Here is a 27,315-nt window from a genome sequence, read left to right on the forward strand (position 1 = left end):
GAAGGTTCTGAGTCCATTTTCATCCTGTACCATTGTATTAATAGTAGCATATTTCTTCACCAAAAAGCTACACCAGCTGGCTCCCTTCCCCATGTTGCAAATCCCCGCGTATCAAAGGGGAAATGAGAAGTTAAGAGCTCAGCCGAACTTTCCCTCATGAAGCTGCATTCCAGTTAACATTGGTTTGGGGAGCATTTCAGTTTTGATTCACCTTTATTATATTACCTAATTCAATAATAGTCCTTGGACAGGAGGGAACCTTAAAAGGCCACCCAATCTATTCACTGCCTTGCTTCTAAGAAGCACAAATGAACAAATTCAGACAGATAGAAAAGGAGATTCCACTACCATTCCCAGCCATCTGTCTATTTATAAGTTCAGTAGTGCCTCATCTCGGGAAGTTTCTCTCAAATGGATCCTGATTTATTCCCACTTTAGCCTCAACTGCCTTCTTTTGTTGGGGTCCGTTACACTCTGCAGCTGTATCTCACACCTGTAAGGACAGAACTGACCCAAGTTGAATTTAGTCCAGGAAAATGGTGTCTAGAAAGCTCTATTTTACTTTTCTTTTTGTCCAGTAGAAGCTCCGTTGGGCAAGAAGGGCCTGCTGTTTAGGAATCTGGGGAAATCTGTTTCCCTGAGAAACACAGATGCAGCTGTGTGCAGCTCAGCTTAACTGGACTTGTTTCCTCACCTGTTAAAAGAGAGAGTGGGGTTGCATAGCATCTAAGAATCCTTCTACCTCAGACATTCCCTTCTAAATATGGTGGGCCTGACACTGCAAAACTGCTAAAGAAGTTCCACACAAAAATGTGTTTTAGCTTTATTTATTCAGTTTAAACAAAAAAGAATTTTTTTTAATTACCAGCTCTTTTGTTTTCAGTTATCATAAATACATCTGGTTTCCCCCTCTCTATCTGATAAAAGTATTCTGAAAGGCAGAGTCCGGCGTGCGGAGGTTAGAGGATCTAGAAAGGGAGGTGAGATGGAGGTGGCGGGAGCGGGGGGGGGGGGGGGGGGAAATGAGGATGGAAGCTTTAGTCATAGGCTCCTGCTGCTCCCTGCTGTTATCTTAACAGTCACCCCAGTATGATCCAACTTTGTGTTTTTTTTTGTTTTGTTTTGTTTTTTTGTTTTTTTTTTTTTGAGACGGAGTCTCGCTCTGTAGCCCAGGCTGGAGTGCAGTGGCCGGATCTCAGCTCACTGCAAGCTCCGCCTCCCGGGTTCACGCCATTCTCCGGCCTCAGCCTCCCGAGTAGCTGGGACTACAGGCGCCCGCCATCTCGCCCGGCTATTTTTTGTATTTCTTAGTAGAGACGGGGTTTCACTGTGTTCGCCAGGATGGTCTCGATCTCCTGACCTCGTGATCCGCCCATCTCGGCCTCCCAAAGTGCTGGGATTACAGGCTTGAGCCACCGCGCCCGGCCCCAACTTTGAATCTTAGAATCTTGGGACCAAACTCAGGAGAATCTTTTTTTTTCTTTTTTTTTTTTGAGACAGAGTCTCGCTCTGTCACCTAGGCTGGAGTGCAGTGGCATGATCTCGGCTCACTGCAAGCTCTGCCTCCTGGGTTCACGCCATTCTCCTGCCTCAGCCTCCCGAGTAGCTGGGACTACAGGCACCCGCCACCATGCCCGGCTAATTTCTTTTTTTTTTTTTTTTTTTTTTTTTAAATAGAGACGGGGTTTCACCATGTTAGCCAGGATGGTTTCGATCTCCTGATCTCATGATCCTCCCACCTCGGCTTCCCAAAGTGCTAGGATTACAGGCGTGAGCCAGCACGCTCGGCCCAGAAGAGAATCTTTTAGTCTTGCCCTTGCGCAAAAATGATCACAGAGAGAGAGCTATTTATTGCTTTTTTTTTTTCTTTTTGAGACAGAGTTTTGCTCTTGTTGCCTAGGCTAGAGTGTGATGGCATGATCTTGGCTCACTGCAACCTCCACCTCCTGGGTTCAAGCACTGCCTCAGCCTCCCAAGTAGCTGAGGTTACAGGCTTGCGCCCCCATGCCCAGCTAATTTTGTATTTTGAGTAGAGTCAAGGTTTTGCCATGTTGGCAGGCTGGTCTCGAACTCCTGACCTCAGGTGATCCACCCACCTCAGCCTCCCAAAATGCTGGCATTAAAGGTGTGAGCCACCAAGTCTGGCCATCCCTTTTCAAAAAAAAAAAAAATTATCCAGAGAAGATGATTGACTGGGCAAGAAAGATGCTCCCCAGTGGCTGGGCGTGGTGGCTCATGCCTGTAATCCCAACACTTTGGGAGGCCGAGGTAGGCAGATCACCTGAGGTCAGGAGTTCGAGACCAGCCTGGCCAACAGGGTGAAACCTAGTCTCCACTAAAAATACAAAAGCTAGCTGGGTGTGGTGGTGCATGCCTGTAGTCCCAGCTACTTGGGAGGCTGAGGCAGGAAAATTGCTTGAACCAGGAGACGGGGGTTGTGGTGAGCTGAGATCCTGCCACTGCACTCCAGCCTGGGCGACAGAGTAAGACCCTGTCTCAGAAAAAAAAAAAAAGAGGCCAGGCACAGTGGCTCAAACCTGTAATTCCAGCACTTTGGCAGGCCAAGGCGGGCAGATCACCTGAAGTCAGGAGTTCAAGACCAGCCTGGCCAACATGGTAAAACCACATCTCTACAAAAATACAAAAATTAGCTGAGCGTGGTGGTGGATGCCTGTAATCCCAGCTACTCAGGAGGCTGAGGTAGGAGAATCACTTGACCCTGGAAGGCAGAGGTTGCAGTGAGCTGAGATTATGCCACTGCACTCCAGCTTGGGCAACAAAGCGAGACTCCGTCTCAGAAAAAAAAAGGAAAGAAAGAAAGATGATCCCTAGACATAACCAGTGCCCATCACCTGTCCTGTTCTCAGGGAAGTAAGTGCCTATAACAGACGAGTTATTGATGACCCTGGGCAAAAATCTCCTAATCCTGCTAATCTTCAGTTTCCTCACCTGTAAAAATTGGGAAATTTTATATTTATAGGTTTGTTGTGATGTTTACATTAGAGAATTTGTGTAAGGAAGTGCCTGGCATGTAGGAAGTAGGAATATTTCCTTCCCTTTTACTAATAATAAACTTTTGGATCAGTGTTGGGCACATACTAGGAGTTCAATAAATTATTGAAAAAAAGGTGATCTACAGCACAAAAGGTGCTCACTTGGATATAAAAAAAAAACCACCCAGTGAGGGCCAAGCCCAGTGGCTCTTACCTGTAATCCCAGCACTTTGGGAGGCCGAGGTGGGCTGATCACCTGAGGTCAGGAGTTCGAGACCAGCCTGACCAACATGGAGAAACCCCACGTCTACCAAAAATACAAAAAAACTACCCAGCCTACGTGAAAATCCACCATGCCTTTCCTGGTCTGAGAGCTTTAGTCCCTGACAAATTATTCAAACTTCATTTTCTGGAGAGACTAGAGCCACACATCCAAACTCTGAAACAGTAACCAGTGGCACAGTCAGCAGGAGGCCTCCCACTGACCTCCCTGCATCACATCCATGCATTCCTTGGCCCCATGCAGCGTCATGCCCACTTAATTCACTGAGTTCCAATTTGGGTCTCAAAATTTATTAAAGGGAGATTTTAATAACGAAGCAGATCTGTGCATCCAGCGGATGTTCCTATGTTCCTTTTGGACTCAGATATTTCTGAACAGCTTTTTCCAGTGAGGGACTAAGCTTCCCTTCCTCCCCGGAGCCAGGACGCAGCTCAAGCCACAGCGGGGTGTTTAGCGCTCTTCAGTGGCTCCAGATTGTGGCGCTGGTGCAGGTCTCCTCATACGTAACCAATGGCTCCTGAGAGCCTGCGTCTCGTAAATTACTTCCCACGATGCCGGCGACCACCGCAGAATTCAAGTTTGAATAGAGCAGGAAAAAGGTGTTTGAAAGGCCTGTTCACTCAGCTGCATTTTAATTTCCTTTTCAATCTTGTCCCAATTAATTTCACAGAATTAATCTCACAGAAGCAAACTCGGCAGCATTGAGGCTGCGGTTTTAGTGTGGCGGTCGCTCTGCCTGAACATGAAATAGGAGCTAATATAAAAATCCATCTGCTGTGTTTGAAATACACGCCGGCTGCTGCTCAGTCCTGTCTGACATTCCAAACATCAACAGCGGGGAAAAGTGATTTGGGGGTTAGTGGCCATCAGTACTTGGTAGGGGTTCAACAACAGGTGTACTCCAAAAATCCATTCAGCCTGGGCACCAGGCATGACAGGGCAGGTGCCGAATCACCCTCCATGTGATAGTGTGGTGCCCTGGCTTAGTTCCTTTTATCTGCGGATTGCAAGGCCCTTTTGTGGACCAGCACCACTACGGTCACTTGTTTTTGTTTCCGTTTTTCTTGAGACGGAGTCTCGCTCTGTTGCCCTGGAATGCAATGGCGCAGTCTTGGCTCACTGCAACCTCTGCCTCCCGGGTTCAAGTGATTCTCCTGCCTCAGCCTCCTGAGTAACTGGGACTACAGGCAAGTACCACGGCACCCAGCTAATTTTTGTATTTTTAGTAGAGTCGGGATTTTGCCATATTGGCCAGGCTGGTCTCGAACTCCTGGACTCAGGTGATCCATCCGCCTCGAACTCCCAAAGTGCTGGAATTACAGGTGTGAGCCACCGTGCTTGTCCTATGGTCACTTGTTATAAGTGGGAGAAAAAGAGGTAAGAAGCCTCTATTTGGATATGACAAGTCACGAGTCCTAGCTTTCAGAAAAGTGACCCTGTCTTCTTGCAGTGTCTCTCACTAGGGAACATTCTTTCCAAATAATAATAATGCTTGTTGGCAGGGTGTGGTGGCTCACTCAGCACTTTGGGAGGCTGAGGCAGGTGGATTGCCTGAGGTCAGGAGTTCGAGACCAGCCTGGCCAACATGGCAAAATCCCATCTCTACGAAAAATACAAAAATTATCCAGGCGTGGTGGCACATGCCTGTAGTCCCAGCTACTAGGGAGGCTGAGGCAGAAGAATTGCTTGAACCCAGGAGGCAGAGGTTGCAGTGAGCCAAGATCATGCCGTTGCACTCCAGTCTGGGCGACAGAGCAAGACTCTGTCTCAAGAAAAAATGAAAATCATCATCATCATCATCATCATCATCATTATCATACTTATTCCACTATTCAATTTTTTTTTTTTTTTTTTTTGAGATAGAATCTTGCTCTGTCACCCAGACTGCTAGACTGGAGTACAGTGGTGCAATCTTGGCTCACTGCAACCTCTGCTTCCCGGGTTCAAGCTATTCTCCTGCCTCAACCTCCCTAGTAGCTGGGATTACAGGCTCAAGCCACCACACCTGACTAATTTTTTGTATTTTTAATAGAGATGGGGTTTCACCATGTTGGCCAGGCTGGTCTTGAACTCCTGGCCACAAGTGATCCACCTGCCTTGGCCTCCCAAAGTGCTGGGATTACAGGCGTGAGCCACCGTGCCTGGCCAAGATAACATTTAAATCCCCTTTTTTTTTTTTTTTTAAAGCATCCTGTTCCAGAAATTATTTATGGTGGTAACATGAGCTGTTCAGAAGATAAGGGCAAATTAAAGAGGGAGAGAAAGAGAAGCTCTTTTTCAATTGACTAGGAAGAAGAGGCCACTGGGTGAGCTCTTCCATTTAAGGTAAACTGAGCCAGTGGGATACATTTCTTGGGCTTGGGTTGTGTGCCTCATAAATTGGTTTGAGGCTCTTCCAAGGAATTGTCCAGTGCCTTATTTCCATGGAAAGCAGCCTTCGAGCAACAGGTTGGGCACACATAAGGTTTATACTTACATAGTGGCTTAGCTGGGGTGGGAAGGTATTCTCATGGCCCAGACACACCATGAGAAGATGACATGGGTCATCTTCCTTACTGATGGAATTGACGTGGAAACAGGGAGCCATACAGACAAAGTCAGGTTTAGCGTGGAACACATGATGCTGTCAGATGGTCATGGGTCTTACGTGGAGAAGAATGGACAGACTTTGTCACCCTGGACTGCAGCTACTTAAACTCAGATGGGATCCTGGCGCCACAGCCAGTCTAGTCATCTGAATGCAACAGGCCTGTGCCAGCACACCTGGACTTTGTTAACACAACACTATGTCTATTACAATGGGAGTTTTAACCCGGTTTTCTCCACCTACTTCCTCAATGTGCTACTTAAAGAATGTAGACCTTTCCCCTCCCTTGACCCCGTTCTTTCCAAAAGAGATTTGTATGTTGTAAAAATTATCTTAATGCAGCAATACTTCCTCTTTTAAGTGTGCTTAGTTGAATGTGACAACAACCCTCATAAAAACAGATAAGTTAATTCCTTCAATTGCTTTAAATGAAGGATTTTTTTTTTTTTTTTAATTTCAAGGCTCTGAGGGAAAGGAGGTGTTTGGTGACATCTAGTGTCCATTTAGGACTTCCTCAGGCACTATACCCTCTGGTTCGCTGAGTGGGGGATGGGCGGGGGTTTATCTGGGAGGTAATTTAGGAGTAGTAAGTAGGGAGAATATAGGCCTGGGGCACAGGCTGCCCAAACAGTGTGATGAAACTGATCAATGCCTGTCAAAGAGCTATTATGCACCTCTGACCTAATCAAAGGGGTGGGTGAGGGGATCCTATGGCAAAGCATCTTTTATCATTTATGATGGTACGAAAGAGAAGCAGAAGCTGTCCCCACCACCCCATTTCATGTTAACAAGCAGGTCAACACTGTGCTGTGATGACGAAGATGATGATGATGGTGTTTTCTCTCATTAATAACCCCTATGGGAGGCAACAGAGTTAGGAGGATGGGAATGGGATTTGGGGTCAGCTGGAAGGCAACGGTCATATACCGGTCAAATTCAGTAGAGGCCATTCCTTTCCCCCAGACAGGAACCAATCGTCTAGAACAAACCCTGGCAGCCTCATTCCTTCCAGGTAATTTTTATAAATGAGGGGACACCCATTCCAAGAGAGGACAAAAGGGAGAGGGTGTTTATGTATGTGTGCATATGCATGCATGTAAACCTGCTCTCAAGAGGCCCAATTGCACATCAACCCTATCCTGCAAACCCTGACTATTTATTCTAAAACCCATTTTTTAAAAAGAGAATAAAATTGGCATTTTTCTCTCTATTTATTCCTAAACAGTTGTCCTGGACAAGACCTTTCACTTTTCTCTGTGTGTGTGTGTCCATGTGCACACACAGTTTTCAGTTGGGGAAAAGTCCAGACCAGATAATTAACTATGAAGCCCAGACAGAAATGTTTACCTAGAACCATATAAGCCATGGCAGGGTTAGGTTAATGCTCAGAATTGCCCAATGCTTTACAAACTCCAGTGTAAAAAATTCCAGCCATTTATTTTGCAGCGAATTTATAACAAATGCTGTTAAAGTCTTCGTCTTTTGACAGAGGTAATAATAAATTCACTGTTAAAGACGGTAGTTTAATTCCTTATACCTCCAATACTGCACAGAATAAACCATATTCATCACTGAGTAATTTTTTACCACATAAATCTTTAAAACTAACCGGTGAAGGCTGTTGAGACTGAAATATTGTGAATTTATTAGATATGCCCATGTAGTATTGGATTCAGAGGTTTCCATTCGAATATATTATGGGAAAAATTTGTGTCTTTAACTGTGACATTCCCTCCATTTCCAATCGCCAGTATTATAACAAGCAGCTCCTCCAGAGTCAACTGCACGTTTATTAGACAGAGATTTAGTAATAAACTCCCCACTAATCTGCCAAAGAGGCTGGATGACATTTTGGTGAGATGCCCTATTTAAAAGGAGTCACAAAAGCTTTGTTTCAGTATAATTATTTTCTCAAAAGGAACTCAGCCTCCCCATGCCTCTTCTGCCACCATTTCTTGGTATTGCATGGACTCAGCTCTCCAACCAAACTAGCAAAATACTGAAACAAATTATAACCTCACTGCTAACACACGGCAGTAACTTCTATGCAGGTTATAGGATTAGTTATGCAGGACTGAAGGTAATTGATTAGAACACAGAAAAGCTTAAATTTGCAGACATTCCCAGACATACGGTATTTAAGGCTAATAAAAAGATCATATTGATTCTCAAATTAGAAATAATAGAAAATGGTTTCAGAAAACTAGTTATTCAAAAACTTTCATCTTGACATATTAAACATTAAAGATACAATTAAATCCTCAGATTGGAACAAAAATCCTTTTACTCTACATATTAATTTTGAGTGAAAATCTGTACCTGATAGATGAGAATATTCTGAACCTTTCTCATGATTTGCTAGTGAAGTAACACTGAAACTAACCAAGTATATCAAATTGTAACACCCTCTCCAGTTTCATTAAGGAAATATTAATATTGCTAAAATGAAAAATATTTTTTTCTTTTAAATGCAGAAATGTTCATCATATTTTTAGCAAAAAGAGTCTGCAGTTTCTCTGTTCCTGATAATATTCTATATTTGGGGACAGTTCCAAATAGTAAGAACTTCCATGAAGCATTGTGAACTTTATAGTTTTTTAATAAAATTGGTTTCTAACTATTAAACAAAGGAGAAAAATCTCCTGGAAGTGCAAGGCTGTAGCCCATCCGAATAATTGTGAAAAGACAGAACCCGGCTAGAAAGATAAGCATAATACCAGCAATTAATATTCAGCATTTCACATCATAGTCAAGAGGATGTGTTTTTCTTTGTGTTGTGGCTCATAAGCTAAGAGTGTTGGGAGCCAGACTCTGAGCTCTGTCTTCTTTTTGTGGATGAGGATTAAGGAGGAAAAAAACAGCAACAACAATCCTGCTCCATCTGTAAATGAACAAACATCTTGATTTTATAGCTATTTGCTTTGTAAAACTAAGGAATGAAACAAAAATTACTGGATGCCTAAGTAACACTTTAATTCTGAATTCATTTACGCTGTAGCTATGTAGTTGTCACAAACCATAATGCAGTATTTAATTAAAATAACAGAAGTGTATCTAGATATGTCCTGGGGTAGCTATCACCAAATTATACTCTATGCCATCGGTATTTTATTTATGAAATGGCAGATTCTAAGGTGCAACTAGGCTGATACAAAAGCATGAACATTTTAAACTTGCATTTTTAGAAAGGCTCTTTTTTTTTTTTTCCTGCTGCGTCTTTAAATGTTTTCCTCCTTCTATCTTTGGAAGGGGAGGGAGGTTAGTGTAATTGTTTAAAGATCTCTCTAACTCTTGCTTTTCAACTATTGACCTCCTAAGTCTTCTGGCTGTGAAATCCCCTCTGTTTTCATGGAAAGGCTTGCGAGGTTCACAGGAGCCACAGCAAGTGTGGGACATCTTAGGCAGAACTTGGACGTGGATTCCAGAAGGGTAGGAAAAAAGCAAACCGTTTCAGACTCTCTGTGCCTGTTCCCACATAATCTTCCTTGCACCTTTTTTCCACCTATAAATACCCGTTATAGTGTACACACTTGCTTGCTCTACTTTGTGGATGTTCACATGCAGACATACTGCTCCTTTTCATAAGCGCATAGCATCTATCTTACACGCACCCACCATCTATCTCCTTGTTCACATTGGCTGTCCCATCCACCTCCTTGTCTGCAGAATTATGTTCAGCAAGGTCCCGATTTATAGGAAATAAATAATGAAAATGGAACAGACTGGGAAAGATAATCGAAACATTCAAATTGTTATTTTTCACTATACTTTACACAAACAGAGCATCTATAAACACCTAGAAAGGGTGTTGGCTGATCCCTAAAAAGCAATGCCTTTTGAAACATTGTAACCGAGGGGGTCTCTCTACACCTTTCCTGTTCCTCCTCTCCTGCTTTTTGATGCTCACCATTTTAAAATGGTAAACAATACTGTGTTATTGTTTTCATTCTTTCTACTTATTTATCCTGTCTATAATGACAAGTTTTTGTCATCACTTATCCTCTACAAAATAATCCTGAGAATTACAAAATAGAAACAATAATTGCAATCACCTTTTTAAAGAAAAAAGCCCTTGCATTTGCTGTATAAAGATATTCAGATAATGGCATCATCAGATCACAGCCTGATCCTACAGCAAGGGTCTTTTGGAGAGAGAGTTTCTTCTACACACTTGTAATTATTTTAGCCCCTTTCACAGGTCACATAAAAAGTTAATTTCAATCGCTGCTAATTTCCGTCCAACAAGAGTGCAGTACTTTAAACCACCCAAAATAATTGGATTCAAAACAAATTTAGGAAATTGAGTGTGTTAGAAAGCAAATAAAAATATCCTTTTGGTAAGGAGGAGGGTGAAAGTAGTAAAAATGGCCTTTTTTTCCCCTTCTTTCCCCTTCACAACTTTGCCATTAAAGTTGCACCTACAGCTAGAAGTTTGTCCGTGAAAAATGGTCATTTTGTTTCTCTGCTCAAAGAATGTTATTAAAATGCTAATTTAAAAGAAAAAGGAGTTAAATATCTAGCGATGGTGCATTCTAATTGCAACCATAATGAGCTCTCTAAATGTGCGTGCCCCTGACACACACAGAGCATAAACAGCAGTAAACAGATCATTAGTACCCGCGTTCATTTATTCTGGCGACCTTACCATGACCCCACCGAGGGTAGGGTGAAAAGCAGGTGGATCTGGCTGTGACACCCCCTAGAGGGATCCAGGAAATGAAGCTATAAGCGGTTGTCATGGAAACGCCTATGTGTGCAGATGATGTAACACACCGACAGGCTGTAGGGCTCCGCAACTGGGACATTGCCTTTCCCTCGCTGGAACAATCTTGAGGATTAAATTATTCATTTCTTTAATTCACAAAGCAAAAGGAATCCTAATTTTCTTGGTGATGTGCAACTCTCTTCCATTTGTCTAGGGTCTGGAACACGGTGACTTGTCATCCTTCTTTCTCCAAAACCCACCCCAGCTAGACCCAAATTGCTGAATCTGGCGCAATCAAGTGGGGAAAGGCAGTGGAAATCTGACACCCAACATCCGTACTTAAAGAGAGAAAATCTAAGGTTTTAAGCTAAAATTTAAAATATAGACAGTGTCCTCTCCTAATGAGGGCATATTGACCAGAGACTAAATGTATACTTGTCCTGAATGAGATGGCTTTGTTTAGAGTGGAGCAGAGACAGGGTTGGCCCTGGGAACTAACAAGCTGGTACCTGATGCCGAGAGTGGAAAGGAGAGAGGCTCCAGCCCCAAATGAACACATCACCCTAGCACACCCTATGTGTGCTTTCTAGCAAGGTGCAAGGAAAAGAGATAAGAGAAAATGAGCATCTGCTCACCCATGTCCATTTGAGAGAATCGAGATTAATAAAAATAATTCTTTGGAGAATGATTCCACTCTATCCTATCCTGTTTTGCACCAAACAACCTCAATAACCTTACGGCAACAGTAGAATAACTTTTCTTCTTTTTTTAAAAGGAAGCAGAAAAGATGATCTCTGGAAATTATTTTAAAATAAAAAATCTCCCAGCCTGCGCCTCCCCCCACACCCCCTCCCCATTGCACTTTAGATGAACCTGTGATATTGTAGCAATGGCCCTTGAAGTGCAGTAGGGAGGTGATTTAGGAGAATATTAAAGGCAATGTGGAGATTCAAGGCGCCTCTCTCAGGGAGATCTGGAGAAATACGCAGCACAGATGGGCCGAGCAGATTAAACATTTCCGTCACATTGTTTCCAAATTGTGTTGTGGTGCCTGAGGCTGGTACTGCGGTCAGAGCAAAACAGAGCGGTGCAGAGCTGCGCAGTTTATGGAATACATATTAATACGCCCGTCTCACATGGTATCACAATTCTATCAGCTCTGAAATGGTGCTGTCTCTATTGTTCCTGACTTCTGCACTTGGCACCTTGTTTTCTCCCATCTGCAAAGTGTTTACCGTCCTTCTATCTCTTCTCTCTTCTTTAGGTAAAGTTCAAGTTGTGTGCTTCTTTTCATTTCTCTTTCCTTACAGCCCTATTTCACCTTTGCTCTTACCTTCACAGCTTATGATTTCTCTATACACTTGCACACACCCACTCTGTGTTTTGCACACATTTCACCAACAACATGCAGTGTGTGCACAGGCCCTGCACACCGTGGCCTCAGCTTGATCATTATCCACTCCCACCCTGTTCAGGACATAAGCTTCACCCTTAAAGCTGAATGTTCTCTCGCACTCAAGTGCTCTGAGACCCTCCATCTAGAGAACACATTCCTCTTCTCAGAACACTTAGCTCGGGGTGCGCTTTGTGGAGTTGTCGCCATGACCCACCCCCCTCCCAACTGCTGTTGCTGACTACCCAGCCTTCCCATGTCCCCCCTCTCACACTCGCATACCTTCCCCTGTATCCAGGCCCATCAATCTCCAGGTTAGCAAGTTCCCTGAAATGTAACAATAAATAAAACTAGCTCAATTGAGGCAAATTTAATGACTCATTTTTATTATGATTTATAGACCAAAACTCTGAATAATGGAAAAAGAGAAAGCGATTGCCAAGAACTTAAAACACACTGTAAAACAGCCTGGAGAGGCTGCCGCGCCACCCAAGGTTTCAGTCAAGTGCTGAGCTTCGATCTTTTCACAAGTTTCAACACCACTAACCCACCAGCCACCCAACTGCCCATTTCCTTTCTCCTTCTGGAAAATCTCTTCGTAAAACTATCTATGCTGAAAAATGGGCACTTTGTCTTTGGTGAACAATTCCTGTTCCTAGCCTTGTTTTTCTCAGCAGTTAGAAGGATGCTGATTTGGAGCCCTTAATTTATTTCATAGGGTATGATATCCTAAGAAAGCATATATATATCCAAAGCTGGATTTTAGGAGTAGAGAATTTGTGGGGAAATCCAGAGTAAAAATATGATGTTTGGGACTGACCCTGGAATAGTACAAATTTCTCTGCTTACGAATTCAAATTTCCCATCTTAACTAATGGCAATGTATAATGCACAAACACTAATAAGAGAAATAAGCAATCCTAAACCAAAAATTCTGTGATTCATTGACCTTTCCCATACATATATCAAGCACTTCAGGTTAGGGGCTGATAGACTGTTCTCTTGAAGATGCATCGTCTTGTTTATAAGCACTGATATAGGGAACTTTTATGGTAAAAAGAACAAAAAAGTATGAGATATTTTCTGGGAATCTTGTTCCACGGAGGCTTGGAACCCAATTCAATGTGAAAACAGAATGTTTCTGTTAGGAGCTTTCTCCAGGGAACTGACAGTGTCAAGCAGCTTGCTCCAAGCCATTTGAATGGAAACTATGAGAAGACACCACAACTTTGAAGTCACAGTTAAATAGATAATGCCTTGACTGGGCGCAGTGGCTCATGCCTGTAATCCCAGCACTTTGGAAGGCGGAGGTGGGCAGGATCACCTGAGGTCAGGAGTTTGAGACCAGCCTGGCCAATATGGTAAAACCCCGTCTCTAGTAAAAATACAAAAATTAGCCAGGCGTGGTGCCAGGCACCTGTAATCTCAGCTACTCAGGAAGCTGAGGCAGGATAATCGCTTGAACTTGGGAGCTGGAGGTTGCAGTGAGCTGAGATCGTGCCACTGCACTCCAGCCTGAGTGACAAAGAACAAAACTCTGTCTCTAAAAAGAGATGATTCCTTAAAAGAAGTACACAAGTGCAGTCGACCTTTGAGGAGGGAACAGCCTCTTCAGCTGGAGGGCTGAAGCCCATGAAATCTAGCGTGGAAGGAATGAGGATTCTTGATTCTCCTTCACTGTATTTTTTTTTTTAATGGAGTCTTGTTCTGTTGCCCAGGCTGGAGTGCAGAGGCGCGATCTCGGCTCACTGCAACCTCTGCCTCCTGGGTTCAAGCGATTCTCCTGCCTCAGCCTCCCGAGTAGCTGGGATTACAGGTGTGCACCACCATGCCCAGCTAATTTTTTTGTATTTTTAGTAGAGACAGGGTTTCACCATATTGGCCAGGCTGGTCTCGAACTCCTGACCTTGTGTTCCACCTGCCTCAGCCTCCCAAAGTGCTGGGATTACAGGCGTGAGCCACCGTATTTTTAAAAAGCTGTATTTTTTAAAAGCAGGGACCTGTGTGTAGGGAGTGCAGGGATACCCACCCTGGGCCAAAGTACAGATCCAGCCCATAAAGACCATTGTATTTTTTCCCATAGAGTGCCGGCTGGTAAACTGCAAAGATTTGAGAATCTGATGAAAGGTCTGGGCCTCACCCCAGGGATGAGGCCTATATACACATGCACACAAAATTTTACACCAGTTTCAGGGAGTTCAAAGATTCCTTCACATCCATCCAAAGAGAGGTCAGGGGTTCACAGACTCTGGTTTAAGAATCTGTGCCCTGGAGGATGGTGAGTTCCTCTTGTTGGAACAGCCTAGGATTCACTGAGCCTAGAAATTGAATTCTCATCCCAAGACAGGATGGTCATTCCAGGTCATGTCTGTGGTACTCCAGGGGAGCCATGGAAGAGCTTATACAAATAGGAACCAGCAGGGAGGAGAGAAATTAAAATGTAGCAATCATGGAGTAGGGGTATTTAATCTCTTTTAAGGCTTATGATAGGCGCCTGCTGGTTTTCCCCCAATATCCCCTGACACCTACTGACAGGGTATTTGCAGCACCACACAGGGACTCAGGGCCCTGTGACAGGAGGAGCACTGAGGAGGTCCATGATAGTCTTGAAACCATAAATGGCAATAGGAAACCACTGGAGGCAGAGTCAAGCTGTGAGACATGCCCGTTGTTGGTGGCCATACTGCTTTTTGTTTATAGAATTTGCTATTCTTTTTATGGCAGGTTTGGTAGGGTTTTTTTTTTTTTTTTTTCCTTGTTAATGGAGATTAGCAGCATAAATCCTTTTATGGCAGTGTGAAATCTGCCATAAACACTTTTGATTGTTGCTGATGGTGAGCACTGCATCTATTTCAGGTTCACTCAATGCTTCATTCATCCAGACCAGTAGTTTCTCCTGCCAGATCATGGAGTCCAAATAGCCAACTTTTATTTTTAAGACTTCTTCATGTGGGTTGTTCAAAGAGGTGGGGCAAGGTTGGTATTGAGAGAAGCAGATGTTTAGTCAAACCTAGAAATATGATGAGAACAAACCATACACTGTGCTTATTTTAGATGAAAGGTTTCTAAAAAGACTTTGTGGCAAGAAGCAAGCCCTGATGGAAAGGTTTGTGCTTGTTTTTAAATAACTTTTTATAATCTTATCTAAAACATCTTCATTGAACAATTTTGTATAATTTAAATCTTAGCCCTACCATTCAGAATATATGTAGAGTTATGGAGTAGTGAGCATGCATAATTCTGAAGCCCTAACACTGTCACTTGTAGATGTGTATCCCTACCTTGGATAGAAATACTTCCAAATTGAGGATTTCAGTTCTCCTGGGAGCCTCTCAGCATTTCTCCAATCTTTCCAAACATCTGGGCAAAGAGAAATCAGACTTTATAGAAAACATTGATCCCAGAAATTCAGTTCTCTTTGCCATCCTAAAACTAAAACCCAAGAATCAGCAACTTAATAAAAATGCAGTAAATTAGCACCTTTAGACAGGAGCAGGGTTCATTCAGAGCTGGGGTCTGCCTGACTGAGCCAGTACTCTCTCCATTTTAATAGTTTAATAAAAATTAGCATAATTAACGAACATCTGTATGATCCAGAGTGGTGCAATTTGGCACTTGGAAACGAGGGCTTAAACATGATTGCTGTGAGTTTAATGTTGTTTTAATTCTTTTTGGCACTGTGCAGTGAAATAAACGTTTGGTGGTGATAGTTCTCGGCCGGATCTCATTTGCATTTTTCTCCCTTTGATTATGAGCAATTGTGGACTCCCCAGCAATTCATCAAAGTAGAAATTATTTTAAAATACCTCGTGGTGTTCAGACTGGGCTGGAGCAATGCATGGGGGTGGTAGTGGGAGAGAAGGTTAGAAATTTTCCATTCATGCTTTAAACATCTCAGCCCTGCAGCCCTTTTCGGGTATCCAGCCAAGGGATGAAATCTGGAAAAGACAGTCAAATCCTGGGACCTGTAGGTGCTTTGATTAAGCTCCCAGGCTCCCACAGCAGGATACATATGGTCTCTGAGACTATGCCATCCTCCTTACACTTCTGCCTGCTCTTTTGTTTTGAAGGGCAGAGAGTTGATTTCACTCATTTCAGTTCTCACCAGTGTGGTGAGGCTTCTACATCTGCAGTCGGCAGGGTCAGTGTTCCCCTCCAGCAAGAGCAGACAGACTGGGAGCCTGGCTTTTGCAGGTGCCCTGCTGAGTCTCATCTGCTTCCTGTTCACACCCTCTTCGAGTTGGCAGAGAACACTTTCCCAAGGCTTCATCCCTACTCCTGGCATTACAACTAAAAAGGGGTGCTACAAAGTGTGAGTCAAAGTTAAGAGCGTTAAACAGTCCCAGGGGAGCAAATGCCTTGTACTTTCCCCTGCAGGTGATGCAGATGACAGCATCTGGCAGGTGGAAGACCACACTTCACACATTTCAGCAAGCTGACTTGGATCAAAAGACTCTCAGACAACACAGTGCCCACCCTCTGCCTGTGGGATAGCAGAAGAGCTAAAGCTAGTTTTTATGAGTTACAGTGTGAGAGGAAGACAGAGTATGTTATTTCCCCTTCACAGCAAGGCCATTCACAGCAAGGCAACACTGCAAGAAAACTTAAGTCAGAAACTGCCCTAACTTAAGTGTTGGAAAATGGACAGTAACGTAACTTGTACCAAGAGGAGCTTAAAAATGCCCTGACAGGGTGGGCATGGTGTAATCCCAGCACTTTGGGAGCCCAAGGCTGGGGGATCACTTGAGCTCAGGAGTTCAAGGCTAGCCTAGGCAACATAGCAAAACCTCATCTCTACGAAAAAAAATAATAATAATAATTAGCAAGTAAAAAATAATTAGGCAATGGCATGCGCCTGTGGTCCCAGCTCCTCCAGAGGCTGAGGCAGGAAAATCTCTTGAGCCCAGGAGGCAGAGGTTGCAATGAGCTGAAATCATGTCACTGCACTTCAGCCTAGGTGAAGGGAGTGAAATCCTGTCTCCCCCCCCAAAAAAAGTTAAAGAATTCTAGGTAATTTCCCATAAGACGCTGCAAACTGTAGGGAGAAGCTGGCCTGGGAGAGAGAGAAAATGAGAAGGTGTGGTGGGTCAGGCACAGTGGCTCACTCCAGTAATCCCAACAAGCAGGAGGACTGCTTGAACCCAGAAGTTCGGGACCAGCCTGGGCAACAGAGGGAGACCCCATCTCTATAAAACAAAACAAAGTTTTTGTTAACTAGCCAGGCATGGTGACATGTACCTGTAGTCCTAGTTACTTAGGAGGCTGAAGCAGGAGGATCACTTGAGCCCAGGAGTTGGAGGTTGCAGTAAGCTATACTTGCACCACTGTACTCTATCCTGGGCAACAGAGCGAAACCCTGTCTCAAAAAACAAAACAAGAAAAGAAGGTGTGGTGTAGGAAGAGGTGGCAGACAGACACATTCAGTTATTTAAGGCTGATTTTAACAAGGCAATTCCCTGGTCCTAAAAGGATCAACTCAGTAGTCTCACTTCTTGTGGCATTTCAGACTCTCGTTGTTGTTTAGGGAGCCATTTGAGGAGATTGTCTCCAAAGGTAGTTGATCTCTTTCTGCCACAACTAGTTCAATCACCAGGGGAATATCTTGGAGTTAGTTGTAACTAAATCTGCTCAATAAGAGTACAAATTCCCACTGCCCCCTTCATTTCATCATAATCTCATTTAACCAGTATTTTTTTTATTTTTTTATTTTTTATTTTTTTTAATTTGAGATGGAGTTTCGCTCTTGTTGCCCACGCTGGAGTGCAATGGCACGATCTCAGCTCACTGCAACCTCCGCCTCCTGGGTTCAAGCGATTCTCTTGCCTCAGCCTCCTGAGTAGCTGGGATTACAGGTACCCTCAACCATGCCCAGCTAATTTTTGTATTTTTAATAGAGACAGGGTTTCACCATGTTGGTCAGGCTGGTGTCGAATTCCTGACCTCAGGTGATCCACCCACCTCGGCCTCCCAAAGTGCTGGGATTACAGGCGTGAGCCACCGCGCCTGGCCTCATTTAACAAGTATTTATTTGGCCCCACTCTGTGCTGGGTACAGTGCTGAATGCTGAGAACACAAAAACAAACAAAACCAACAAGGTCCAGTCCTCAGATTTCCAACTAGTGATTGACACTGAGACAAAGACAGACAGCTAGAAGGCAATGTAATCACAAGCTCTTTTCCAGGAAAGCACGGGGCACAGCACTGTGTAACCAGGACCCCACACAGTCAGAGAGTGTCAAGAGAGGCTTCTAGAGAGTCAGTAACTCAGGAACTGTGATCTGAAGTCTGTTTAGGAGTGAGCCCCGTGAAATGAGGAGGGAAGTAGAGGCTAAACAGGCAGAGGAAAGGTTCCAAGGTGAGGGAGCCTGTGGCCCACGGGAGCAGCTGAGACAAGTTCTGTTTTACTAAGGGACCCTAAATCTAGGAGGTGAGTGACAATGCTGAACAGTGAGTGGGACTGGGTCATGCAGGGCCTTGTCTACTTTGTTAAGAAGTTAAGCGGTGGCCGGGCACAGTGGCTTATGCCTGTATTCCCAGCACTTTGGGAGGCCAAGGCAGGCAGATCACCTGAGGTCAGGAGTTCAAGACCAGCCTGGCCAATATGGTGAAACCGCATATCTACTAAAAATATAAAAATTAGCCAGGTGTGGTGGCGGGCGCCTATAATCCCAGCTACTCAGGAGATTGAGATAGGAGAATCGTTTGAACCCTGGAGGCAGAGGTTGCAGTGAGCTGAGATCGTGTCACTGCACTCCAGACTGGGCAACAGAGGCTATGGCTCAAAAAAAAAAAAAAAAAAAAGGCCGGGCATGGAGGCTTATGCCTGTAATCCCAGCACTTTGGGAGGCTGAGGCGGGCAGATCACGAGGTCAGGAGATTGAAACCATCCTGGCTAACACGGTGAAACCCCGTCTCTACTAAAAATACAAAAACTTAGCTGGGCGTGGTGGCGGGCGCCTGTAGTCCCAGCTACTGGGGAGGCTGAGGCAGGAGAATGCTGTGAACCCAGGAGGCAGAGCTTGCAGTGAGCCGAGACCGTGCCACTGTACTCCAGCCTAGGCGACAGAGCAAGACTCCATCTCAAAACAAAACAAAACAAAAAAGTCAACAAGGGGCACTGGGAACCCACTGAAACTTTTCAAGCAGAGCAGTGACATTATCAATGTGCACTGTAGAGACCGAGTCTGGCTGCAGAATGAATAGAGTAGAGAAGAATGCTGATACAGAGACTAACTTGGAGATTGTTTCTGTAGTTCTCATGTGAGATGATAGCTACATGACCCCAAGGTATTGGCAACTGGGAACGGAAAGAAGATGGAGGATTTTAGTGATATTTTAGAGGGAGAATTGACAGGACTCAAGGATTGATTAGAAGAGGGGGATAGGGCTGGGCGCAGTGGCTCACGCCTGTCATCCCAGTACTTTGGGAGGCCGAGGCAGGTGGCTCACCTGAGGTCAGGAGTTCGAAACCAGCCTGGCCAATATGGCAAAACCCTGTCTCTACTAAAAATATAAAAATTAGCTGGCCGTGGTGGCACATGCCAGTAATCCCAGCTACTCCGGAGGCTGAGGCAGGAGAATTGCTTAAACCCGGGAGGAGGCACAGGTTGTAGTCAGCTGAGATCATGAGATCATGCCACTGAACTCCAGCCTAGGTAACAAAAAGCAAGACTCCGTCAAAAAAAAAAAAAGAAGAAGAAGAAGAAGAAGACGGCGAAAGTAAAATTAGGAATGACTCCTGAGATTCCAGCCTGGGTAACAGTGCATTGTGGTACAACTCACTGAGATAGAGAACCAAGGAAGCAAAGATAGCTTTGGAGTCAGGATGGAGGTAAAGGCAGGACGACATGATAAATTTAGGACATACTGAGTTTGAACAGCTTGGTGGAATGCACTTGGCTATTGGGGTCCAACACAGACCTGGGCTGGAGCTCTGGTCGTGAGTAATAAACACAGACATGGTGGATACGCTACAGAGGTATATGGGATTGCTCTAGTAAAGTGCATCAAGACAGAAGAGAAGGCTGGGACAGAACCCTGGAAAACAACCACATTAAAAAGCAGAATTGAGCGAGACGAGCCTGCAGAGGAGAATGAAAAGAAGTAACCAGAGAGGTAGGAGGGAAACCAGGAAAGTATAATTATCATAGAAACTAAGAGAATAAAAGGCCTCAAGAAGGATCAATAGTGCCAGCACTGCTGAGAGATCAAGTAAGATAAGGACTGAAAAGTGCTCAGAGAATTTGAGCAATGCAGAGGTTACAGGAGACCACGGAGAGAGAGCATAAGTAGAGGACGGCAACAGAGCCTGATGAGAGTGGCTTCAACAGAGAACAGGAAGGAAGTTGGAGCAGTGAGTGAGTAAACTCTTCCAAGTGTGGCATAGACTAGCAGAAATTGGAAGTAGACATGCAGTGGGAGTTTTTAATGGTTGTTTTCAAAAATGAGAGCAACTTGAACACCTTTCAGTGCTGGTGGAAGGAGCCATTTACTTTACAGGCAGAGGTCAGTCTCCACAGAACATCGTCTCTCAGAAAGAAAGGAGAAGGACTGCAAGTGCATATTGTGAGGGGTAGTCTTAAACCAGGGGAGGGATGCTTCCCCGACTTTAATGGGAAAGAAAGATGGTTGTCAATACAGGTAAGTTCCTGCTTTGGTGGCTGGAGGCTGATAGATCTGATAGTTTCTCTTTTCCCTTTGAAGGTGGAGAAGAGGTTGTCAGAAGCAACAAGAGTTTGAAGAGGGGAGATATTAGATATCATGATTCTATGATAATTATATGCACCCAGAGATAAAAAGATCACCAGATAATGCTAGGGACTCTGAATTTTCCATATCACGAATGTGGTTTTATTTCTTTTATTTTTCCTAATAGAACTCAGCAACCAGGTATACAAATAAGCAGTTAGCTCTATGGTACCCCAAATCCAATTGAACTGGAATATGTGATATTTCCCATTCTTAAAATTGCATTCTGGGCCAGGCACAGTAGCTCACACCTGTAATCCCAGTGCTTTGGGAGGCTGAGGTGGGTGGATGACAAGGTCAGGAGCTCAAGACCAGCCTGGCCAACATAGTGAAACCCCGTCGCTACTAAAAATACAAAAATTAGCTGGGCGTGGTGGTGCATGCCTGTAGTCCCAGCTACTCAGGAGGCTGAAGCAAAAGAATCACTTGAACCCAGGAGGTGAAGGTTGCAGTGAGCTGAGATCTCACCACTGCACTACAGCCTGGGTGACAGAGCGAGACTCGGTCTCAAAAGAAAAAAAATTCATTTTGGCCAGGCGCAGTGGCTCACACCTGTAATCCCAGCACTTTGAGAGGCCGAGGCAAGCAGGGATCACAAGGTCAGGAATGAGACCAGCCTGGGCAACATGGTGAAACCCCATCTTTACTAAAAATACAAAAATTAGCCGGGCATGGTGGCATATACCTGTAGTCCCAGCTACTTGGGAGGCTGAGGCAGGAAAATCACTTGAACCCAGGAGGTGGAGGTTGCAGTGAGCCAAGATCGTGCCACTGCATTCCAGCCTGGGCGACAGAGTGAGACTCTGTCTCAACAACAACAACAACAACAAAATTCATTCAATTTTACTTCTTTCGAAAGAAAGACAACATTTTCTGGTGCTATCAGAAATAGCCCCATACTCAGAGTGGGCACAGTGACTCATGCCTGTAATCCCAGTTCTTAGCAAGGCCGAGGCTGGTGGATCACTTGAGGTCAGGAGTTTGACACCAGCCTGGCCAATATGATGAAACCCCATCTATACCAAAAATATAAAAAATTAGCCAGTTGTGGCCAGGCATGGTGGCTCACGCCTGTAGTGCCAGCACTTTAGGAGGCCAAGGAAGGTGGATCATCTGAGGTCAGGAGTTCAAGACCATCCTGGCCAACATGGTAAAACCTCATCTCTACTAAAAACACAAAAATTAGCCAGTTGTGGTGGCGCGTGCCTGTAATCCCAGCTACGCGGGAGGCTGAGGCAGGAGAATCGCTTGAACCTGGGAGGTGGAGGTTGCAGTGAACCAAGATTGCACCACTGCACTCCAGCCTGGCAGACAGAGCAAGACTCTGTCTTAAAAAAAAAAAAAAATTAGCCAGGTGTGGTGGCATGCACCTGTAATCCCAGCTACTCAGGAGGTTGAGACAGGAGAATTGCTTAAACCTGGGAGCCGGAGGTTGCAGTGAGCTGAGATCTTGCCACTGTACTCCAGCCTGGGCAACAGTGCGAGAGTCTGTCTCAAAAAGAAAAAAAAAAAAAATAGCCCTTTACTCTTCAACATCTGTTGTGCTTTTGAGAAGCTTTTCTGTATTCGAGGAGCTGCATCCTCACCCTGTGATAACTCCTTAAACTCTCTTTTAAACCTTCTCATCCTCTTTCTTGTTTGCTCCTCTCTCTGACTAGCCTGTCATTATTAATGTGCCTATCACCTCTCACCTGTGTGAGGGAAAGAATCTAATGTTTAGGACACCTACTATGTATCAAACACGTTCAGTTGTTTTTACTTCAGTGATGCAATTTACATCCCCACAAGATAGAAGGGAGATATTATCCCTACTCTCACAGACAAAGAAGCTAAAGCTAGGAGAACCTAAGGTCATGTGACTACTAAATGACCAAGCGAGGATTAGATCTCAGTCTGTCTGACTCCAAAGCCCATTACTCTGCTGTAAGCTCCCAAGGAGGAAGCAATCTTCTGATTCATCATTATATACCTCATGGGAACTCAAACAGCACTTTGCACATAGAAGATGCTTGATAAATATTATTGATTTGAACTATGACTTGACCCCTTGAATATCTTTAGTGTTCTGGCAATTTAATGTGTGCCTAACTCTAAGAAGCTATACCATTCGGCTTGGTTTAAAAAAAAAAATGCTCTTTAGGTTCAGCAAGGGCATCAAATGTGCTAACTTTACAATGTAGACAGGAAGATGGCAAAATGAAAGTGCTTGCTCTCTTCCTCTAGATGACTTTTTTAAATTTAATAATCCCATCAGGGAAGTTAACAGTTCACAGTGATAATGGCAACAATGAAACCACCAAACAGAATCTCCCATGCAATCACTAGAATAAATGAGCAGAAGCATGAACAAATTCTAACTGACGCGTCCTCTTTTCACTTTTCAGGAGTATAACATGTATGGCTGGTGGGTGGGAGAACTGAACAGCCTCATTGGGATTGTTCCGAAGGAGTATCTCACCACTGCCTTTGAAGTGGAAGAAAGATGAAACCCAGGTATCAGAACCATTGCCAATGAACTGCCTAATAGTTGAGTGGAACTTGTTGGCCACTACTTTGTTTTTCTGAAAGATGAGAGTTGCCAGTGAAGTAGCTTTTCTTCATTTCTCATACTAATGCTTGTGATTTACCACTGATGGAAAGAAAATGCCTCTGGAATTGTTTTTTTCTTAAATTTGTGGACAGTGTCACTTAGGATAAGGTTCAGCTAAAAGCAACTTAAAATCTAAACTAAAAGTGACTTAATACGGAAGGCCAGGCACGGTGGCTCACACCTGTAATCCCAGCACTTTGGGAGGCCAAGGTGGGCAGATCACCTGAGGTCAGGAGTTCAAGACCAGCTTTACCAACATAGTGAAACCCCATCTCTACTAAATATACAAAAAAAATTAGTCAAGTGGGGTGGCGGGCACCTGTAATCCCAGCTACTGGGGAGGCTAAGGCAGGAGAATCGCTTGAACCCGGGAAGCGGAGGTTGCAGTGACCTGAGATCGCACCACTGGACTCCAGCCTGGGCAACAAAGTAAGATTCCATCTCAAAACAAACAAACAAACAAACAAATTAATACAGAAATGTATTTTTCTCTTCTGTAAAAATCTAGAGGTAAGTGGTCCAAGGTATCCAGTCCCAGGTACATTTTCTTTTTGTTCTTCTCTGTGTGCCCAACATTCCCAAGGTTACCTCATGGCCAAGACAGATGCTCCAGTTCCAGCCATCCTGTCTGCATCCTACACAGCACATCAGGAAAGATAAAAGGAGAAGGTCAGGCCAGGCACGGGGGCTCACGCCTGTAATCCCAGTACTTTGGGAGGCCAAGGCGGGCAGATCACGAGGTCAGAAGTTCAAGACCAGCCTGGCCAACATGGTGAAACCCCGTCTCTATTAAAAACACAAAAAATTAGCCGGGCGTGGTGGCATGCGCCTGTATTCCCAGCTACTCAGGAGGCTGAGGCAGGAGAATCACTTGAACCCAGGAGGCAGAGGTTGCAGTGAATCGAGATCAGGCCATTGCACTCCAGCCTGGGTGACAGAGCAAGACTCCGTCTTGAGACAGACAAAAAAAAAAAAAAAGAGAGAGAAAAGCATACTCTCTTCCTTTAAGGGCATTTCACAGATGTTGCGCACATACCTCCTTTCACATTCCATGGGCCAGAAGTTGGAATATATAGACACAGCAAGCTGTAAAGAAAGCTTATAGCCCTGTGTCCAGCTTAGAATTGGGAGATTCATGATTAAATACAAAGGGAAGAATGGATATTGGGATAAAACTGGGAATTTTTGCCACAGGGATGGATCTAGGTTTATCCCCAGCTCTCAAACCGAGGGCACCATTTCCCCAAAATGCCCACATATTGCAATATGACTGACCAAGATTAGGAATCCAATACGAGGATTCCTACGGAACGTAATCAAATTAACTTTTAAGTAATAGAGAATGTGGTTTGCAGGGCCAGGCACAGTGGCTCACACCTGTAATCCCAACACTTTGGGAGGTCAAGGCAGGAGGATCACTTGAGATCAGGAGTTTGAGACCAGCCTGGGCAACATAGTGAAACCCCATTTCTACAAAAAAAATTTTTTTTAAATTAGCCAAGTGTGCTGGTGCACGTCTGTAGGCCCAGCTACTTGGGAGCCTAAGGTGGGAGGAATGCTTGAGCCCAGGAGGTTTGAGGTTACACTTAGCCATGACTGCACCACTGCACTCCAGCCTGGGTGAAAGAGCAAGACCCTGTCTCAAAAAAAGAAAAAGAATAGGTTTGTGTTTTATTAGCAAGAACCACATTGTGTTTCAAAATAGTGGGGGTGGGTGCTTGGTTTGGGTGGAGTAATAGTGGGAGCCACTTTGGTGCAGAGCGGGTTTTGGTTAGAATTAAGATGCTGATGGAGGGCCCCCAAGACCAGCATGTTGTCACCAGCTCCATCTTCTGGCCTGAAATAGGAGCAATCATCATTGCTGGGGGTAAAGAATGGCATCAGTGTGACAGTGATACAAACAGTCCTTGGAGTCCAGACCAGAGCCCACTCTAGTGTGCAGCAGCAGCTGAGTGAATTCATTTAGGAAAATACATAAAGGATAGATCTTATTCTCCAATGCCCTTGTACAACCATACAACAACAGCTCAGGCCTGTCACTCAAGGTTTGACTTTATGATTTTCCTGATGAAGACTCTGTTTCATGGCCACAAGTGTAGAGAGTTGGAATTTTTCTGTCAAATCTAAACAAATCCAGCCAGCCAGGCACGGTGGCTTACGCCTGTAATCCCAGCACTTTCGAGGCCGAGGCAGGTGAATCACTTGAGGTCAGGAGTTCGAGACCAGCCTCACCAACATGGTGAAACCCCATCTCTACTAAAAATACAAAAATTAATCACGCATGGTGGCGGGCACTTGTAATCCCAGTACTTAGGAAGCTGAGGCAGGAGAATCACTTGAACTTGGGAAGCGGAGGTTGCAGTGAGCCAAAATCGCGCCATTGTACTCTAGCCTGGGTGACAGAGAGACTCCATCTCAAAAAAATAAATAAAAATAAAAAACAAATTCACCCTTTTTCACTCTGTCATTTATTTGTTTATCTCTTCACTGTCTTTGGCCCAACAAATCTACTTCTAAGAATTTACCTGGCCAGGTGCAGTGGCTCACGCCTCTAATCCTAGCACTTTGGGAGGCCAAGGGAAGTGGATCATGAGGTCAGAAGTTCAAGACCAGCCTGACTAACATGGTGAAACCTCATCTCTACTAGAAATACAAAAATTAGCCAGGCATGGTGGCGGGCGCCGTAATCTTAGCTACTCAGGAGTCTGAGGCAGGAGAATTGCTTGAACTCGGGAGGCGGAGGTTGCAGTGAGCCGAGATCATGCCATTGCACTCCAGCCTGGGCAACAGAGCAAGATTCTGTCTCAAAAAAAACCGCAAAAAACAAACAAAAAAACGACTTTATCCTATTGGCCATTTTTTGTTTGGCTAAAAAAAGAAAAAAAAAGAAATTATCCTACAGCTATACTTGCACACATGCAAAATGATAGGCATATAAGGTTCATTATAATAGCAAACACTTGGAAATGACCTAAATGTTTAATAGAGAACTAGTCAAATCACTATAGTACATTCACAGAACAGAATATTACACAACAGTAAAAAAGAAAGGGAAACTGTATGGAATACATTCTGAGATATGTTGGTAAGTTTAAAAAAATAAAGCAGCAAAGAATGGGAGCCAAATGTGCCCCATTTGTATAAAAAGGGACTGCAGATTATATATACCTATTTGTTTATATTTGTATGGGATATTTCTGGAAGGAGACACAAAATGATAACATGGTTGCCTCCAAAGACAGAGAAACTGTGAGACAGGGTCGTGCGGAAAACATTATGCTCTGTGCCCTTTAATATGTCTATATGTTGAATCACAAAAGCAAATTTATGTATTTTTTCTCCTTTAGGAAATATATTCTTCCCCTCTACTGCCTTTATGAGGAAACTGATCATCAAAAGTTCCCACTCCCTACTTCTGCCACCCCACCAATGCCTTGGACTCCTCCCTTTGCTGAAGAGACCCAAGTCTCTGACACCTCAGAGTGACTGTAAGCTACCAGAAAGACAAGTGGGAAGAGGTACATTCATCAAACCTGTTACTAAACCAGCCTAGTCATAGCTCATCCCCATCTCTAAATGTGTCCACACATCCACATCTGCCTTTTCCACAAGCTTTTCACCAAGGTGAGAGAGAAGGAAACCTTGGGAGGAGGACATTGCTGGCTGTTCTGGCTGGTTTGAAAAGCACAAATAAACCTGAGATGTGTTTCCTTGTCATGTGTGATGATGTTGAGCTCCTTTTTGTAAAATGATATCAATATGTCAGCTCTGGGCATTTTCACCAACTCCCAACAAGGTGGGGACAGCATGAGAGAAAACAAAAGCCCAGAGAAAAAAGGAGACTTGGAATTGTCTTTCAGAGTAGAATCTTCTCTGGAATCCATGTCCGTTATTTATTTTTTGTCTTTTTCTTTTCTTTTTTTTTTTGAGACAGAGTCTTGCTCTGTTGTCTAGGCTGGAGTACAGTGGCATGATCTTGGCTCACTGCAACCTCCACCTCCTGAGTTCAAACAATT

General features: G+C 44.2%; 1 protein-coding gene across 15 annotated transcripts in view; it reads left to right on the plus strand.

The window, feature by feature from the left end:
* Positions 1-27,016, plus strand: part of SKAP1 (src kinase associated phosphoprotein 1) — a 302,157-nt gene extending 275,141 nt beyond the window's left edge. For 8 of the 15 annotated variants that reach the window (XR_002518069.2, XR_002518068.2, XR_002518067.2 and 5 more), the window contains 2 exons: positions 23,094-23,202; positions 26,647-27,016. Coding sequence is in view for 9 of the 15 variants with exons in the window: in XM_017950526.3 (XP_017806015.1) it covers positions 23,094-23,195 (102 nt within the window). In the remaining 6 variants the exon portion in view is untranslated. Of the gene's footprint in view, positions 1-5,463; positions 5,602-15,015; positions 15,147-23,093; positions 23,204-26,646 lie in introns of those variants that run through there. The other 7 variants (XM_021928954.2, XM_021928958.2, XM_031657585.1 and 4 more) reach the window with 5 other exon arrangements.
* The last annotated feature ends 299 nt before the right edge of the window (positions 27,017-27,315 follow it).

The sequence above is a fragment of the Papio anubis genome, chromosome 17 (assembly GCF_008728515.1).
Source record: "Papio anubis isolate 15944 chromosome 17, Panubis1.0, whole genome shotgun sequence".
NCBI lineage: Eukaryota > Metazoa > Chordata > Mammalia > Primates > Cercopithecidae > Papio > Papio anubis.